We start from the raw sequence: 18,903 nt of genomic DNA on the forward strand, positions 1-18,903 counted from the left end.
ATCTATGATCCCTGATTCTGGCATTCATGGGCTTTGTTGATCCTCACCCCTTTAGTGTGGGAAGAGCAGGTGACTTGCGTCTAATCAATGCAAGTGGCAAAGGGGATGGGACTGATTACATAGAATGTAATGCCTCTCTTGTTGGTGTCTCTACCCATTGCTGGCTTTGAAAAAGCAAGGTGCCATGAATCCCGCAGCTGCAAGAAAATGAATTCTGCTAAGGACCTAAGGGAGCTTGGAAAAGAGCCTTTCCCAGTCCAGCCTCTGATGATCCCCTGCCCTGGATAAACAACTTGATGGCTGCCTTGCCTGAGCAGAGGACCCAGTTAAGCTATGGCCAGATTCTTGACCCACAGAAACTGTGAGATAACAAACGTATCTTGATTTAAGTCACTAGGTTTGTGGTGATTTGTAATGCAGTAATAGATAACTACTACACTGAGCCTCAGTTGAGGGTCTACAAAATGGTGTTAACAATACAGACCTCTCGAACTTTTTGAGTATCAGATGTGACAATATTTAAAGTGCCAAGTACAGTGCTGGAAAATTAGTGGAGACTAATTTCCTTTCTCCTCTTTTTTTGCCTACTTTTTACACTATATCACACCAATTCTTACATGATTTAATCTGTACCTAACAGGAAAACAAAGTGTTAATGATTCAAAAGTGTCAGCAAGTTTTGTATCCTAGATACTCTTTGATAAATATAAAAACTTCTCTTCTTTAATATTACTTGATATTTTGACTACATTAAGAACCTTGACTAAAAACTTTGGGACAAAGCAATGCTTTATTTTAAAACTGCGTATTTTCCCTCTTGAGAATTATTAGTTAAAAAAAAAATCAGAGCTTCAGTTTGCAGTAGCCGACAAAGCACTAATTGCTTTTAATGATCTTTAGAATATAACTTAATTAATGGCAATGTTAAAATCTCTGCTTCTTATTGCCTTTTCCCATTCTTGCTGAGTGAACCTCTCCAAGTGCTCCAGGAAAGCTCAGGGACTTTTTTGGAGCATCTCCATTCTTTCTTATATAATTGCCCAAATTTACAATTTGTATGCCTGCAGTAAAGAAAAAATGAGAAAAATGTTATTAGTGAGTTCAACCCTAAGTTGAATATTTGCTAGAACAGGGAAACTTCTTCCCCAGAAAGTGAAATACTGTGCAAGGTAAGGTTATACCCACCATGGAAAGTTAATGGTTATGTCAATTGCAACCCCAGTATTTAATTGACCAATAATTCAAATATTTATGGCTATCAACCATGTACACAGGGGAAAAGTTAAGAAATGTCTTATGCTTTAGGGATTTGGGCCTAAGTCACCCCTCTTTTTACTTAGGGCCAATCAGATGAGTGAGAACCAGTACCAGCTTTTCTGTTAGCATGGCGAACACCTAATAACTAGGGTATTATTGCCAAATCAGGCTACTTCTCTGAGCGTAGCAATCAAGCATCAAAGAGACATCTGCGTTGCTGTTTGTCACCATTTTTTTTTTTTTTTTTTTTTGGACGCAGGGTTTTGCTCTGTCACCCAGGCTGGAGTGCAGTGTTGGGATTGTAGCTCACTGCAGCCTTGACCTCCCACCTCAGCCACCTGAATAGCTGGAACTACCAGTGTGCGCCACCATGCCCAGCTAATTTTTGTATATTTTATAGAGACAGGGTTTCACCATGTTGCCAGGCTGGTCTTGAACTCCCGGGCCCAAGAGATCCATCTGCCTAAGCCTCCCAGAGTGCTGAGATTACAGGTGTGAGTCACCACACTTGGCTTTGTCTCTTTTCCTTTATCCTTTATCTGATCAATCAGATTGCAGATAAGTTTTGTGGATTGTCCCTGCAAAATGACTCCATAATCTGTACCTTCCTCTCCATCCAGGTTTTCAGCATTAGTGGAGACCCTTACAATCTCTCTTTATTCATTCTGATGACTGCTTTTATTGTGGGCCCTGTGATCCTCTTTGACCTCGCACCTCATGTCCATGGACAGTGCTGGCCAGGTCCCTGAGGCCCTTTTACCCACCATGGCCATGTATTCTATCTGCAGGGCTGCACCAACCTGGCATGGGGATTTCCCACAATGTGATCCCATTTCCTAAGGAAAATAAATGAATTTTTCTCACATATGACAAATCAATGATCCATGACTAATGTGCTTTTTTCCACTTTTTTTTTTTTTTTTGCAATTGTCGGTCGTGAATCTCTTCTGCTTCTACCATTATCTTACAGAGGTGAAAATGATAAGAGAATGAAAAATCAATTAGGTAGCAAGAAAATAAGCACAGCTAAAGTAAAGCAATTACACCAGGGCTAATAACCTCCCCAGCAACAATTAGACAGTTATGTCAAGTGAATTTCAAAACAACTCCTGTTGTTTTGACCCAGAAAAACAATGTATTGCCTTTGCTGTCAGTCACTATGGTTTCAACTCCTGGGAGCCTGATTTAGTGGATGATGGAACAGCTACATCTTTATTCATACACAGCTCTCATGAGAGTTTGCCACCAACAATACAACTGCCTCTCTCTCTCTCTTTCCCTCCCTCCCTGTCTTTCTTCCCCCCTCCTCTTTCTTTTCTCCCTTTCTTCTTTCTTCTCACATATATTTATGGAGGAGCTATCATATGCCAAAAACTGATATAGGCATTAGATAGCCAGAAATTTCTATATTAGCAGTACGTGTACACGTGTGTTTGTGTTCGTGTGTGTGTGTGTGTATGTGTGTGAGAGACAGAGAGAGAGAGAGAGAATGAGAGAGGGAGAGAAAGAGTAGAGAGAGTGACATGACACGTCTGTTGTTTGGTGCAATTTATTGCGTTATTCATTCAATCTAATATTCACCAACTGTTTCGTGTGTGCTGGATGTGAAATCCAGAAATGAAGAGGCCACAGTCCCCGCACTCATGAGATACAGTCACACTGCCATGAAGTCTAAATGATGACATGGACAAAGTAAAGTTGGAGGTTAGGGAGTGAGGACCTGAGGTGCCTCTTGGTCCAGGGTTGGCAAGGGAAGCTCTACTGTGGAGTTGGTATTGGAAATGAGACACGAGGGATGTGAACTAGTTGGCTGAAACAAGGCAAGGTGAGCTTGGCAGAGTGTTCAGGCATGGGAGTGATGCACATGGGCCAGAGGGGTGTTTGTTCCATAGCTGGAGCTGGGAGTGCAGGTGAGGCATCAGCAGCTCACCATGAAGCAGCCAGGGAATCTTTGAAAAAGACAAGTAGATCTTGTCCTAGCAGATACTTAAATGCATACGAAGCTGGGCAATAAGTAAAACAATGAGGTGTTTGTGGCAGAAAAGCCACTGAGTTAGTTATTTGTGCTTTTTCTTTTTTTCTTAATTACGTCAATCACTACTATTAATAATCAAAAACAAAATAAAACCATACTCAATATGAGGCAAATGACAAATTAGGAGAAATATTTGCAACATATGCAAAAAGAAAAAGGTTATTGTATAAATAATTTCTAAAGATAGAGAATAGAGAAAATAAAAACATTTAAACAAGAAAAGTGGCATTACTTTCAATGGCAAAATCTGCAATTACTTTGGCACCAACCTAATAAATACTTTAAAAGAAATAAAAATGACAATAAACATATAAAATATATTTAATCTCATTTGTAATGAAAGAAATGCAAAATAAAACAACTAAGATATGTTTTTCTTTTCTGTCAATTTGGTAAATGTAGCATATGTAGCATGCATGAAGGACAATGAGGCATGGTGAACACGAGCGAACACTTTCCTTGCGCTGTTTTCTTTGTCTATTTAAGCTTGAAATGAAGAATTTAACCTTACTCAGAGAATTGAGCCCAGGGGGCCAGAATATAGGTAATAAAGAAAGAATAAGAGTTGAACCTTATCTCTGAGATGAAATTGTAGCACCTATGCCAGGTACTAGTTGCAAACAAGTTCCTCACAAAACTCCCCCACCCAGGGCCTGGTCTTGTTTGAGAAGATAGTTGTTGCTGAAGGAGGTGGAGCATGTTAGTCCCCCTGAGAGAAGTTCTTTCTTCAGCAGCGGGGAGCCACGAAAGAGGGAAGGTGATGGAAGAGGAACCTCTTGTCCGGTAGGAAATGCTTCAGAGAAGCTCAAGGATGGCTGGAGGTCATGGCTGAGTTTTCATGACTGTCACAGCTGGAAGCAAGGAGCTAGGATCAGGCCTTACAGAGACTTTAGCTTGGTGAGAGCTGAGGGAAACCAGTTTTTGAAATCATTTCCCTCAATCAGCAAACACATTGTATTTTGCCCTTTCAAGGGGAAAACACACTAGCTAGCTCATAGGCAAGTTTGAGAAGTCCTGGTGGAAAAAGTAGCCCAAATTAATAGGGAAATCATAGATACAGGATAACCTGAGCTGCGTGGTCCATGTGCTGCAGCATCCGCTCTGCTGAGCAGGGATTTGACTGGAGCTCATTTCTTGAGCTGATGGGAAATCAATCAGCAGTGAAGCCAGGACATGCACTGCCACTGAAATCGATGCCTCAGTTGCTCAGGATGACACAAGCCGCTTTCTTCCAAATGCTCTCTGACTGCTGTGGCTCACTTGCCTGTCTCCTCTGCCATGGGCCCCTTGCCACGTGCTGTGACTTACCTTGGATGGTTGTCTAAATAACCTTTTCTCCTTCAAACTTTCTCTCAAGCTCAGCTTGATGGAGTGGAGGGCAATAAGTCAAAATAAAGTGTTGGTGTTAAGTTGTCCATTCAGCAGAGATGATCAAACAACACCCCATCTTGCAAAGGCTGCTGGGTTGGCTATTGAGGTCACTCTGTGCTTGCCCATCTCAATCTCTGATGAGGGGGCGGGGGCAAGGCAGTTAGCTTCTTTTAGTCTTAATTCTACTCTTATGAAAAATTCAGGGGTTTGACTATATGATGGATAATGTTTCTCCCAGCTATAGTATTTTATTAGACTAAAGATGAATAATGAGCAAGAAAAGATGACTCCCACCATATCAGAAAACACTTGAAAAGCACGCAACCAGCTTAGTAATTAAAGAAATGCATATTAAAACAATGAAATACTTTTTAAACTCTTAGGTTGGCAAAGATTTAGTAAGGTAATAGTGCGACCTTCCATTGGATCAGGGGAGCAGAAAACAAGAGCCCTTGTATGGTGTTGCCCAGAATATACCTTTTCTACAAGTGATCTTAGCTAACAGGCCAAGAAGCAATACAGCATTTCTCAAGGGCAGCTTGTGACTATGCATCAAAAGTTTTAAAATGTGCATCATCTTTGATCAATACCTTTGATCTGGTAATTCCATGAGAATGAGTTATGAGGAAATAACCAGAGACTCATGTACAGTTTTAAGTACAAGGATTTTTATCACAGCTCTCTTTACACTATCAAAAACAAAGGCTGATCTTCCGTTGCTTACAGTGTGTTATATGACACACTATAGCAGGCTTAGAAGTACTCAAAAGGTGCAGGATCATCATGGCTCAAGGATACACACAATGTGCCAGGTCTCTTCCTGTAGTCTCCCACCCTATCTACACATGCAGAGCCCATTTCAGAGGGTGATCCTGCCACATGGCATGGCCAAGTGAGATCCTATCTTGACCAGGTTGTTGTGCTAATCTCTGTTGAAAAACCATCTACAGCTCACCATTGGCTGCAGGACAAAGGACATCCTATGACTTTTTTGCCAAGGTCATTCACAACTGAGCCTCCCCCAACCACTGGAAGGAGCTTACTGCCAACTTCTGTCCCATCGGCACTGCGTACCTGTCCACTCTGCCTCTACACTCACTCCAATTTCTGGTCATCACAGACTTTGCTTCCTCCCCACTTCTCCCTTATCCTACCTGAATCATTTCCTCCTTCATTGGTGGCTTCCAAAATATATTCCCTGCCATTATCTGACTCCACTGCATAGACAGTTTAGCATATTAGTGACTACTGAGTTTTGTGTTCAGTTTGTTTCAAGTATATCTATCTTTTCATTTACAAAATCCCTGAAACTGGTAATTTGCCTTATATTTGGAAGGCTGCGAGATATAAAAGAAATAATATGGTATGAAATCAGAAAAACCTGGATATCAATCCTGTTTGATGTTGAGTAAGTTACTTAACCACTCTGAGCTTGAGTTTCATTATTCATTAAGTTGGGACAATGGAAATTATTTCACAGGGTTATACTGTGGCTAATGTGATAATTGTTAGCTATTTAGCACAATGCCTGCCCTATATACCCAGTAATTGTTAATTCTCTTCTCCTTACTCTACTTTGAAGAAATTGGGCTTAGCCTATGGTAGCTACACATAAAATCTTGTGGCCTGGTCAGTTCCCCCAAGGGCACTAGGAAAAATGGGCTGTAGGGGAGGAGAGCAGTAGCTGGCGAAATAGGAAAGTCCCCCACCCCGCCCACACTGTGTGGTCCTGGCCTGACAGCTTCTTACCTGATGATTGTCAGAGGGATGAAGTACACCAGGAAGGCCACGATGGTCATGTACGGAGTCCAGTAGGAGTCGTCAGGCCACAGGGCCCAGCACTGTACTTCACCGTTGGACAGTGTCCTCTTCCCAAATATGATCAGGGTGGGAATGGAGAACAGGAAAGACAGGCTCCAGGCAATCACAATGAGGACCCTGGCTTGCTTTTCTGCCCAAAGAAAAGAGAGGAATGTCTGGGTATGTGGCAACCATTTTTGGGAGCACAATGGAGTCTGCTATAGAAAAGGATCACTGTGGGGCAGCCACCTGGACCTCACAGAACCTCCCAGAGCCTCAGTTTCCTCATCTGTAAACAGGGAGACAGTATCCCCATACAGAGTCAATGTGAAGATTACAAAGGGAAGCTTGAACAGAAGCCAGCACATTGCCTGGCCTAAGGTTGGTGCTTCTTCTTTCCTGATTTACCCATTTGACTTGAGATGCTGACGCATCCATTCCTGCACTATTAGGGAGCTCAGTTTGTACCATGTACATTTGGTAAGTTGTGGTGCAAATGCTGAGTTGTGTCTACCCATATGCAGTCTCTTGTTACCAGGCAGGGCTACAGCCGTTGGTCCATGTGGCAACCTTTCACTGTACCCAGCACTGCAAAGCACTGGGACAGTTTTTGAGAGTTATTTGCCAAATGGGAAGGAACCTTCTTTCTTTTTTTTTGGTAGGAACATGGGTGGACTTATAAGGCAGAGAAAGAACACTGAACTTTGTTCTGGAGAGTAGGGTGCATTCAAAACCAGCCCAGAAACCTGGTAGCTATGTCTGCACACTGGATTTCAGTTGCAATATTCTGACCTTGGCTAAACCATGCAGTCTCAGCCTCATCTTTTCTTTAAATTGGAATACAAAATACCTGCTCTGGCCACCTCAGCAGGTTATGATGGGGCTGGAGAGAGACAATTAATACATAAGCAAGTACCTTTAAAATACACCCTTGTTATGATGTGATGCTTTCTGTCAAGTTGTTGTTGAAGCTCTTGTCTTAATCCCTCACCTAGCTGGGCTTTCTGTGCTCATTGGCCCTGGGACCTTCTTCCAGAAACAGGAGGCCACCTTGCTCCCCTACTTTCAACTTGGAAAGCAGGTGTGTGTCTTTGGGTGGGGTTGGAATGTAGAGTCAGGTGGTGTTGTTCGACAGTGCGTTGACTGTGGTCGAGCTATAGGAAGTGAGAAAAATCTAGAGGAAACTATGGAGTCTATTAAAATCCAAACCTGAAATATTTAGGAGAATAATATCTAGGGTTCTGTTCTTGCTGAATTGTACTCACTGAAAAGAGATATTAGATTCATGTAGAAAAGAGTTGTTATTGGCCCACTGAGCAAGCAGGAGTCTTGGGGTAGAATTATAATAGCAATCTGATTAAGGTCTTTCCTGTTCCTTACATGCAACCAGTAATCCACTGGGGACAGGGGGAGAGGTTTTCCTGCCTGCATTTGGAAACTCAAGGCCCTTGATGTTAGTGATGACTCATAGGTGACTGACACATTAAGTGGTAAACATTGGTCAATTTAATAATTACCTGAAAATTAGTAATTAAAATCCTAGATAACAATAAAAAAACCCAAATTCCCAAGAAGATTTCAAGTTAAGTCTTTTCTCCCTAGGTGGGCTTGCTTCAAGTAGGAAGTCCAGCAGAAGTACCGGCCCTTCCGCTTTCTATCCTTGTCTGCTATTCCTCCTCCTCCCCCAGGTTGCTATCCACATTGGGGTCTCTCCGGAGCTGGGGTACAGGGAACCAGGAGGAGGAAGAAGACAGAGTCCTCACTTGACTGCTGCCGTCATCAGAGGGCTTTGTGCTCTCTGTGCCTGGCTGCATCCAAAGCTGATTCTTGGTCCCCTGAGGAACTTTTCTGGGTCCTTTGGAAATTCTCCTGTGAGTGCTGGTGGCCACTTGCTTGACTTGGGCAGTGAACTTCCACCCTCCCTGGTGACCTCCAGGGAGGCCTCTCTCTCTGGCAGAAATGTCTGGGGCAGGATCTTTTTTTAACACAGCCTCAGGCAAACTTCGCGATGCAGGTTCTACATCAGCCCCCTGGGCTGGGACCACAGCGCCAACCAGCTTCTCTTCAATGTTCTCAGGTGTGATGTAGTCATTGGTCCACAATGCTCTCAAATACAGGGAACATGTCAAGCTCTGTGAGTCACCATGTGAAGCCCTCTCACTAGACTTAGTTTATGTAGACATCGAGTCACCTGTGATTAGGACAGTATGAAAGGTGAAAGAGAGACTGAGAATAGTGTCAACATCTTCACTGGACGAGGGCCATGGCCATATGGGCACAGGCATGGGGGAGGCATTGTAGAAGGTAGTCTAGACTGATAGCATAAGCATCAGAGAAACAGAGCGGGCATGTATATACAATACTGAAGGAGAAATGGCCTGGAGGTGGTCTAGAAAGGTAGGAAAATGTCTTCACCACCACCAGGCCATGAGGTACCTAAAAAGGAAGGTTGAGGAGCATCCTTTTGAGATGTCTTAGGGGAATCAGCCACCTCAGGAGGCAGGAGGTGGAGGGAGCCTCCTATTAGGAGGTTGACGGTATAGGGGGGCTGGTCCCTAAAGGAAAAGAGAAAAACCCGGGGTGCAGAGAAGCAGCGGGAGTTCAGATTAGGAAAAAAGCAGGGTGGGATGAAGAGGGCAGGTGATAGGACTGGAGGGGGTTCTTCTTGATGGTGGGGTTGTGAAGCCTGATGGGTTTCTATGGCCCTGGGTGACATTAGTAGCTGACCCCTGTGCTCTTGTTCTTTCAATGGTTAGAATTCTAATGTCATCTCCTTCTATAGGTCCCAGGGCACTTTTAAGGGCAACATGTGACTCCTGGGCCCCACAGAGTTTCCACTTGATGGATGAACAGTGCATTCACTTTTGAGAGGGATGGACAGGGAAACAGATTAAGAAAGTATAGAATCATACTTTAGAATCAATTCTACCAAGGTCTCCGAAGATGTTTCCCCAAAGGCCCAGCAGGGTACAGGCTTGGAGCTGTTTTTCTCATACTGGTGCTGGGGCTACACTGGGAAAGCCCCATTCTCTTAGGCTGTGACGCAGCTGCCACAGCAGGGAGACTGATGGGCTTCCAGGCAGCTGAGCCCATTTGCCATGAAGAGTGACTTCTCAGGGCTGAAGGATCCGAGATCGAAGAGATGAGATGCAGGTTTGCATATGAGGTAGACTGTCTCATGTTTCTCACCCCCGGAAAGTCAGACTCCCTCTTCCATGTGCTCTTGTCCATTTCTGCACTTCTCTGCCGCTTAGCCTTCCTCTTTTCCATGTAACGCATTTACCTTTTTATAAAATCGTATAAGTTACACACATTGATTACAGAAACACTAGCAAATAAAAATAAGCGAAAAGGAAAAGCATTCATAGTGGCACCAACCAGAAACGTCAAGCTTAAATTTTGATAACGCATGCATATATAATACATAGATTACACATTTAGAAATGAGATCATGATACAGATGCTACTTTGTAACCTAATTTTTTTCCTCTGAAAAGCCTGTTATGACCATCTTTTCCTGTTAAGAAATATGAACTTGTACAAGTGGCATTTTTTTTTCAGGTAGTAAGATCCTTTCTTCAAATATAGTTTTATCTCAAACCCAGTATAGGAAAGTGTTGAAATCTCAGGTAGCTTTGGTTGAAACTGAGACAGCCAGCAACTCCCAGATCTGCCCTGGAGCAGGCCAGCAAAATGAGCCCTCTGGGGGTCAGTTGGGAAGTGCAATTGGAAAAGCGCCGATAAATAATATTTTTTCCAATGGTTATACCGTACTCCAATTTTATCAATAGCCGATTATTATCTAAGTTGTTTTCCATTTTTTATTATAAATAATTTACATTCATCTATTTTTCTCAGTTCTAGTTATTCCTTAGGACAAACTCTTAGAAACAGAAGATTTATAAACTTTTGACAAATATTGTTACATTTCCCTCAAAAGTGCCTGCTATTTATGGCTCTCACTACAACAACAAAAGTACCGATTTCCTTATACTCTCCTAATAGTTAGATAATTCTTCCTTTTAATCTTGTTATGTGGTTGGTAAAATTTTGTATTCAAACGTTCAATCTTGCAATTCTTTAATTAGTAGTCAAAATGAACATTTCTATACATTTTCTATTCATTTATGGTTTTATTTTATTTTATTTTATTTTATTTTTATTTTTATTTTTGGCGAAGTCTTGCTCTGTTGCCAACGCTAGAGGGCTAGAGTGCAGTGGCGCCATCTCCACTCACTGCAACCTCCGCCTCCCAGGTTCAAGCGATTCTTGTGCCTCAGCCTCTTGAGTAGCTGGGATTACAGGTGCGTGCCACCTCGCCCAGCTAATTTTTGTATTTTTTTAGTAGAGACAGCATTTCACTATGTTGGCCAGGCTGGTCCCAAACTTGTGACCTCAAGTGATCCACCCACCTCAGCCTCCTGAAGTGCTGGGATTACCGGCGTGGGCCACAGCACCTGGTCTCATTTATGTTTCTTTGTTTCTTGCTAGTCTGTTCATGCCCTTTGCCCATTTACTCAATTAGAATGTTTTTATTTCTTTCCCAGACTTCTTTATAAAAAGAATATTTTTCTTTGCCTGTTATATAAAAATATTTTCCATTTATAATTTTGCTTTTTAAGTTTGTTTATGGATATTTATTATTTACATAAATAATTTAAATTTTTATGTAGTAAAAAACTATATTTTCCTTGTTGTTTCTGCTTTTGATATGGTTCCTGGAAAGGCCTTTCCCTCACTGAAATTATGAAGGTGTTACCCAAATATTCTTTTGCTCCTTTTATGTTTAAAGTGTTAATTTTTTCAATCCAACTAAAATGTACTTTGTTATTAGCTATGGTGGGTGGTGATCTAATATTCTGAAAAAAGGTCAGACAGCTATTTCAACACCGTATACCAATTCATTTTTTGCCAACTGATTTGAAATTTTGTATGATTTATATGTGTTATTCTGGTTCCAGTATTATATTGTTTTAATTATCAAAGTTTTATATTACATTTTAATATAACACTGCATATTTCTTTTTATTATTTTGATATTTTTCTAATTATTCTCATATTCATTTTTGGTGAAGAGCTTTAAGATTGTCAACTTTTCTGGAGTTGCTGGCTAAAAAAAAATACTGCTTCAGTAAATAGTAGTAAAAAATAAATAAAATATGGCCTCCCCTCAGTTAAGCGGCCATTGCCTTGTGCCTGCACAGCTACATTTGACTCCCTCCTGGCTTTTCCCTGCTCCATGACTCTCCCAGAGAGCCCTGCCACTCTGGGGGAAATCTCTTCTTTCTACGGCTTTCTCTCAGCTGAGCCGCATAAACTTCGAAACCTGCCTCTCAGCTGCCCTTAAATTCTGACAAGCTGCGGCACTAAAATGACTCCCGCGTTGAGTTTCCTGGAACCTCTCGTGTCCCGTTCTCACCGGCTGCCCTCGCCCTATGAACTTGTGAGTATCAGTTCATGCTCTACAAGGCCAGGGAGTTCTCCCGGGGGCTGAATTATACATTATACACTTGGCTTCCGTGTTTCATCTGCTCCCTCGTGTGCTGGGAATTCTTAGAAGTTTCTGGTATTTGGATGGCTTCTTTCCTTGGCTCTCATTCCAGTTGCAGGTCTCCCCCTGTTTTTACATTTCTTCAGTGACTTTCGTTGGGACTGGGCAGAGGAAGGGAGCTGGCTAATGTGTTTCTAAGCTTTCATCTTTCCCAGAAGCTATTGATGATGAGGATTTTCCAAGCACCTTATGTTGAGCCTCTCTTAATTTTGTAGTGAGGGAATAAGTTGTTTTACATCTTTAGAAAAGCACTATAATATTAATTGCTGCCTTTCTGATAATTTAGGACACTATTCATGATATTACACAGTGTCTCCCAGAACTAGACATATTTTCCACGAGCAAACAGCTAATTTTTTAACCTAGTGAATATGGTGAAACATGTAATTCATCATGTCACCCTCTGACTATGGGTCTCAAGTCTGTACCTCTAACAAGTTTTCTGGGACTTCCCTCGTGCAATTTCCTATACTTATTTTTCCTTCACTTTTATTTCTTCACCTTAAAATACTTTAGCATCGATGTCCTTTTGTCCACCACATTTAATCCTTTCTAAAGTCGGCTAGGCATAAACAAATAGATGGATAAATAAGTGTATCAAGGGGCAGGCGCAGTGTCTCATGCCTGTAATCCCAGCACTTTGGAAGGCCAAGGTGGATTGCTTGAGCCCAGTAGTTCGAGACCAGCTTGGCCAACACGATGAAACCCCATCTCTACTAAAATACAAAAATTAGGCAAGCGTGGTGATGCACACCTGTAATCCCAGCTACTCGGGAGGCTGGGGCACAAGAATCACTTGAACCTGGGAGGTAGAAGTTGCAGTGAGCTGAGATCATGCCACTGCACTCCAGCCCAGGTGGCAGAGCGAGACTCTGTCTAAAAAAAAAAAAAAAAAAAAAAAAAAAAGTGTATCACAAATCCATGAATGTAAACCAAAAATAAAGTTATAAGGCCCCCCAACCATCTGAATGGATTTCCTCCTCAGCCAAGGCTGTTTAAAGATTTAACCTGAGAGGCTGTTCCAAGCCATGATGGGAAGTGCGGGTTCAGATGTGTCTCATTATACCTCTCCAGCGTTAACATCAACACAGACTTTAATGAGCAACATTTTACAACATAATCTCCCTGAAGAGAAAACCTAAAAGTTTCCTCTGCAAATAAGAAGTTTGGTCTCCACGATTCTTTATCTTAATTCAGATATTCCTTTCTGTTGATCCCAGGTCTTTAGATAAACTTAACCAATTGTCAACCAGAAAAAATTTAAATCTAACTATAATCTGGAAGCTTCGCCCACCCCACCCCACCCCACCCTACCCAACCCTGCCATTTCGGACCAACCCTATGTATTTCTTAAATGTGTTTGATTAAAGGCTCATGTCGCCCTAAAATGTATAAAACCAAGCTGTACCCTGACCACCTTGGGCACATATTCTCATGACCTCCTGAGGGCTTTGTCCATTGTCACTGATATTTCACTCAGAATAAATCTCTACAAATATTTTACAGAATTTGACGCTTCATTGACACATTTTTGCATACCTATGTCATGAAATGTCTCTCCTATCTCCCCTGCCTCATCAATTTCCTGCCTCCCCTATCATAATAACTAGGGCTGCACAGTGCCCAGAAAACTTGGTACAGGTCTCAACCCTTCACAAAACAGACACACCAAATGACCGAGAAGAAACCCAGGGAACAAGTATACTTTCTATTTTTAAAATTAACTTCTAAACCACTTTATTGATGTATAATTGGCATATAAAAAGCTATACATATTCAATGCATACCACTTAATGTGTCTAGAGATACGTATACATTCCTGTAACCATCATTACAAGCAATGCCATAAATGTATCCATCACCTCCAAAGACTTCTTCCTGCCCCCCTTTAGTATTGTTTTGTTTAATTTTTTCCTTTTGTGGTAAGAGCACTTAACATAAGGTTTACCTTGTTAGCAAATTCTTTTTTTAAAATTATTATTATACATTAAGTTCTAGGGTACATGTGCACAACGTGCAGGTTAGATACATAGGTATACATGTGCCATGTTGGTTTGCTGTACCCATCAACTTGTCATTTACATTAGGTATTTCTGCTAATGCTATCCCTCCCCCAGCCCCCCACTCCCTGACAGGCCCTGGTGCCTCATGTTCCCCAATCTGTGTCCAAGTGTTCTCGTTGTTCAGTTCCCACCTATGAGTGAGAACATGTGGTGTTTGGTTTTCTGTCTTTGTGATAGTTTGCTGAGAATGATGGTTTCCAGCTTTATCCATGTCCCTGCAAAGGACCCGAACTCATCCTTTTTTATGGCGGCATAGTATTCCATGGTGTATATGTGCCACATTTTCTTAATCCAGTCTATCATTGATGGACATTTGGGTTGGTTCCAAGTCTTTGCTATTGTGAATAGTGCTGCAATAAACATACGTGTGCATGTGTCTTTATAGTAGCATGATTTATAATCCTTTGCGTATATACCAGTAATAAGATTGCTGGGTCAAATAGTATTTCTAGTTCTAGATCCTTGAGGAATCGCCACACTGTGTTCCACAATGGTTTAACTAATTTACACTCCCACCAACAGTGTAAAAGTGTTCCTATTTCTCCACATCCTCTCCATCACCTGTTGTTTCCTGACTTTTTAATGATCACCATTCTAATTGGCATGAGATGGTATCTCATTGTGGTTTTGATTTGCATTTCTCTGATGGTCAGTGATGATGGGCATTTTTTCATGTGTCTGTTGGCTGCATAAATGTCTTCTTTTCAGAAGTATCTGTTCATATCCTTTGCCCACTTTTTGATGGGGTTGTTTTTTTTCTTGTAAATTTGTTTGAGTTCTTTGTAGATTCTGGATATTAGCCCTTTTCAGATGGGTAGATTGCAAAAATTTTCTCCCATTCTGTAGGCTACCCGTTCACTCTGATGGTAGTTTCTTTTGCTGTGCAGAAGCTCTTTAGTTTAATTAGATCCCATTTGTCAATTTTGGCTTTTGTTACCATTGCTTTTGGTGTTTTAGTCATGAAGTCCTTGCCCATGCTTATGTCCTGAATGGTATTGCCTAGGTTTTCTTCTAGGATTTTTATGGTTTTAGGTTTAACATTTAAGTCTTTAATCCATCTTGAGTTAATTTTGGTATAAGGAAGGGATCCAGTTTTGGCTTTCTCCATATGGCTAGCCAGTTTTCCCAGCACCATTTATTAAATAGGGAATCCTCTCCCCATTTCTTGTTTTGTCAGGTTTGTCAAAGATCAGATGGTTGTAGAAGTGTGGTGTTATGTCTGAGGGCTCTGTTCTGTTCCATTGGTTTATATCTCTGTTTCAGTACAAGTACCTTGCTGTTTTGGTTACTGTGGCCTTGTACTATAGTTTGAAGTCAGGTAGCTTGATGTCTCCAGCTTTGTTCTTTTTGCTTAGGATTGTCTTGGCAATGCAGGCTCTTTTATGGCTCCATATGAACCTTAAAGTAGTTTTTTCCAATTCTGTGAAGAAAGTCATTGGTAGCTTGATGGAGATGGCACTGAATCTATAAAATACCTTGGGCAGTATGGCCATTTTCACTATGTGGATTCTTCCTATCCGTGAACATGGAATGTTCTTCAATTTGTTTGTGTCCTCTTTTATTTCCTTGAGCGGTGGTTTGCAGTTCTCCTTGAAGAGGTCCTTCACATCCCTTGTAAGTTGGATTCCTAGGTATTTTATTCTCTTTGTAGCAATTGTGAATGGGAATTCACTCATGATTTGGCTCTCTGTTTGTCTCTTTTTCGTGTATAGGAATGCTTGTGATTTTTGTGCATTGATTTTGTATCCTGAGACTTTGCTGAAGTTGCTTATCAGCTTAAGGAGATTTTGGGCTGAGACAATGGGGTTTTCTAAACATACAATCATGTCATCTACAAATAGGGACAATTTGACTTCTTCTTTTCCTAATTGAATATGCTTTATTGCTTTCTCTTGCCTGATTGCCCTGGCCAGAACTTCCAACACTATGTTGAATAGGAGTGGTGAGAGAGGGCATCCTTGTCTTGTGCCAGTTTTCAAAGGGAATGCTTCCAGTTTTTGCCCATTCAGTATGATATTGGCTGTGAGTTTGTCATAAATATCTCTTATTATTTTGAGATATGTTCCATCAATACCTAGTTTATTGATAGGTTTTAGTATGAAGGGCTGTTGGATTTTGTCAAAGGCCTGTTCTGTATCTATTGAGATAATCATGTGATTTTTGTCATTGGTTCTGTTTATGTGATGGATTATGTTTATCGATTTGCATATGTTGAACCAGCCTTCCATCCCAGGGATGAAGCCAACTTGATCATGGTGGATAAGCTTTTTGATGTGCTGCTGGATTCCGTTTGCCAGTACTTTATTGAGGATTTTTGCATCGATGTTCATCAGGGATATTGGTCTAAAATTCTGTTTTTTTGTTGTGTCTCTGCCGGGCTTTGGTATCAGGCTGATGCTGGCCTTATAAAATGAGTTAGGGAGGATTCCCTCTTTTTCTATTGATTGGAATAGTTTCAGAAGGAATGGTACCAACTCCTCTTTGTACCTTTGGTAGAATTCAGTTGTGAATTGGTCTGGTCCTGGACTTTTTTTGGTTGGTAGGCTATTAATTATTGCCTCTATTTTGGAGCCTGTTAATGGTCTATTTGGAGATTCAACTTCTTCCTGGTTTAGTCTTGGGAGGGTGTATGTGTCCAGGAATTTATCCATTTCTTCTAGATTTTCTAGCTTATTTGCATAGAGGTGTTTATAGTATTCTCTGATGGTAGTTTGTATTTCTGTGGGATCGGTAGTGATATCCACATTATTATTTTTTATTGCATCTATTTGATTCTTCTCTCTTTTCTTCTTTATTAGTCTTGCTAGCAGTCTATCAATTTTGTTGATCTTTTCAGAAAACCAGCTCCTGGATTCATTGATTTTTGAAGGGTTTTTCTGTCTCTATCTCCTTCAGTTCTGCACTGATCTTAGTTATTTCTTGCCTTCTGCTAGCGTTTGAATTTGTTTGCTCTTGCTTCTCTAGTTCTTTTAATTGTGATGTTAGGGTGTCAATTTTAGATCTCTCCTGCTTTCTCTTGTGGGCATTTAGTGCTATAAATTTCCCTCTACACACTACTTTAAATGTGTCCCAGAGATTCTGGTACACTGTGTCTTTGTTCTTATTGGTTTCAAAGAACATCTTTATTTCTGCCTTCATTTCACTATGTACCCAATAGTCATTCAGGAGCAGGTTATTCAGTTTCCATGTATTTGTGTTTTTGAGTGAGTTTCTTAATCTTGAGGTCTAATTTGATAGCATTGTGGTCTGAGAGACAGTTTGTTGTGATTGCTGTTCTTTTACATTTGCTGAGGAGTGCTTTACTTCCAATTATGTAGTCAATTTTGGAATAGGTGTGGTGTGGTGCTGAAAAGAATGTATATTCTGTTGATTTGGGGTGGAGAGTTCTGTAGATGTCTATTAAGTCTGTTTGGTGCTGAGCTGAGTTCAAGTCCTGAATATCCTTGTTAACCTTCTGTCTTGATGATCTGTCTAATATTGACAGTGGGGTCTTAAAGTCTCCCATTATTATTGTGTTGGAGTCTAAGTCTCTCTGTAGGTCTCTAAGGACTTGCTTTATGAATCTGGTTGCTGCTGTATTGGGTGCATATATATTTAGGATAGTTAGCTCTTCTTGTTGAATTGATCCCTTTACCATTATGTAATGGCCTTCTTTGACTCTTTTGATCTTTGCTGGTTTAAAGTCTGTTTTATCAGAGACTAGGATTGCAACCCCTATTTTTTTTTGCTTTCCATTTTCTTGGTAGATCTTCCTCTATCCCTTTATTTTGAACCTATGTGTATCTCTGCACATGAGATGAGTCTCCTGAATACAGCACACTGACGGGTCTTGACTCTTTATCCAATTTGCCAGTCTGTGTCTTTTAATTGGAGCATTTAGCCCATTTACATTTAAAGTTAATATTGTTATATGTGAATTTGATCCTATCATTATGATGTTAGCTGGTTATTTTGCTCATTAGTTGATGCAGTTTCTTCCTAGTATCGATGGTCTTTACAATTTGGCATGTTTTTGCAATGGCTGGTAGTGGTTGTTCCTTTCCATATTTAGTGCTTCCTTCAGGAGCTCTTGTAAGGCAGGCCTGGTGGTGACAAAATCTCTCAGCATTTGTTTTTCTGTAAAGGATTTTATTTCTCCTTCACTTATGAAGCTTAGTTTGGCTGGATATGGAATTCTGGATTGAAAATTCTTCTCTTTAAGAATGTTGAATATTGGCCCCCACTCTCTTCTGGCTTGTAGGGTTTCTGCCAAGAGATCTGCTGTTAGTCTGAAGGGCTTCCCTTTGTGGGTAACCTGACCTTTCTCTCTGGCTGCCCTTAACATATTTTCTTTCATTTTAACCTTGGTGAATCTGACAATTATGTGTCTTGGGGTTGCTATTGTCGAGGAGTATCTCTGTGGTGTTCTCTGTATTTCCTGAATTTGAATGTTGGCCTGCCTTGCTATGTTGGGGATGTTCTGGATAATATCATGAAGTGTGTTTTCCAACTTGGTTCCATTCTCCCGATCGCTTTCTGGTACACCAATCAAAGGTAGATTTGGTCTTTTCACATAGTACCATATTTCTTGGAGGCTTTGTTTGTTTCTTTTTACTCGTTTTTCTCTAACCTTGTCTTCTCACTTTATTTCATTAATTTGATCTTCAATCACTGACACCCTTTCTTCCACTTGATTGAATCGGCTACTGAAGCTTGTGCATGCCTCACGAAGTTCTCGTGCCATGGTTTTCAGCTCTTTCAGGTCATTTAAGGTCTTCTCTACACTGTTTATTCTAGTTAGCCATTCATCTAACCTTTTTTCAAGGTTTTTAGCTTCCTTGCGATGG

General features: G+C 40.9%; 1 protein-coding gene and 1 long non-coding RNA gene across 6 annotated transcripts in view; one reads left to right on the forward strand and one right to left on the reverse strand.

Annotated features, from left to right (window-relative positions):
- The window catches only part of LOC131382235 (uncharacterized), an 84,058-nt gene that overhangs the window by 61,369 nt on the left and 3,786 nt on the right, over positions 1-18,903 (forward strand). The window lies entirely within an intron of this gene.
- NPSR1 (neuropeptide S receptor 1) overlaps positions 1-18,903 on the reverse strand; it is a 208,897-nt gene that overhangs the window by 39,378 nt on the left and 150,616 nt on the right. For all 5 annotated transcript variants that reach the window (XM_032758341.1, XM_032758340.1, XM_032758342.2 and 2 more), the window contains one exon: positions 6,413-6,614. In XM_032758341.1, coding sequence (XP_032614232.1) covers positions 6,413-6,614 — 202 coding nt within the window. The remainder of the gene's footprint in view (positions 1-6,412; positions 6,615-18,903) is intronic.

This window comes from Hylobates moloch, unplaced genomic scaffold (genome assembly GCF_009828535.3).
Source record: "Hylobates moloch isolate HMO894 unplaced genomic scaffold, HMol_V3 SCAFFOLD_1, whole genome shotgun sequence".
Taxonomy (NCBI): Eukaryota; Metazoa; Chordata; class Mammalia; order Primates; family Hylobatidae; genus Hylobates; species Hylobates moloch.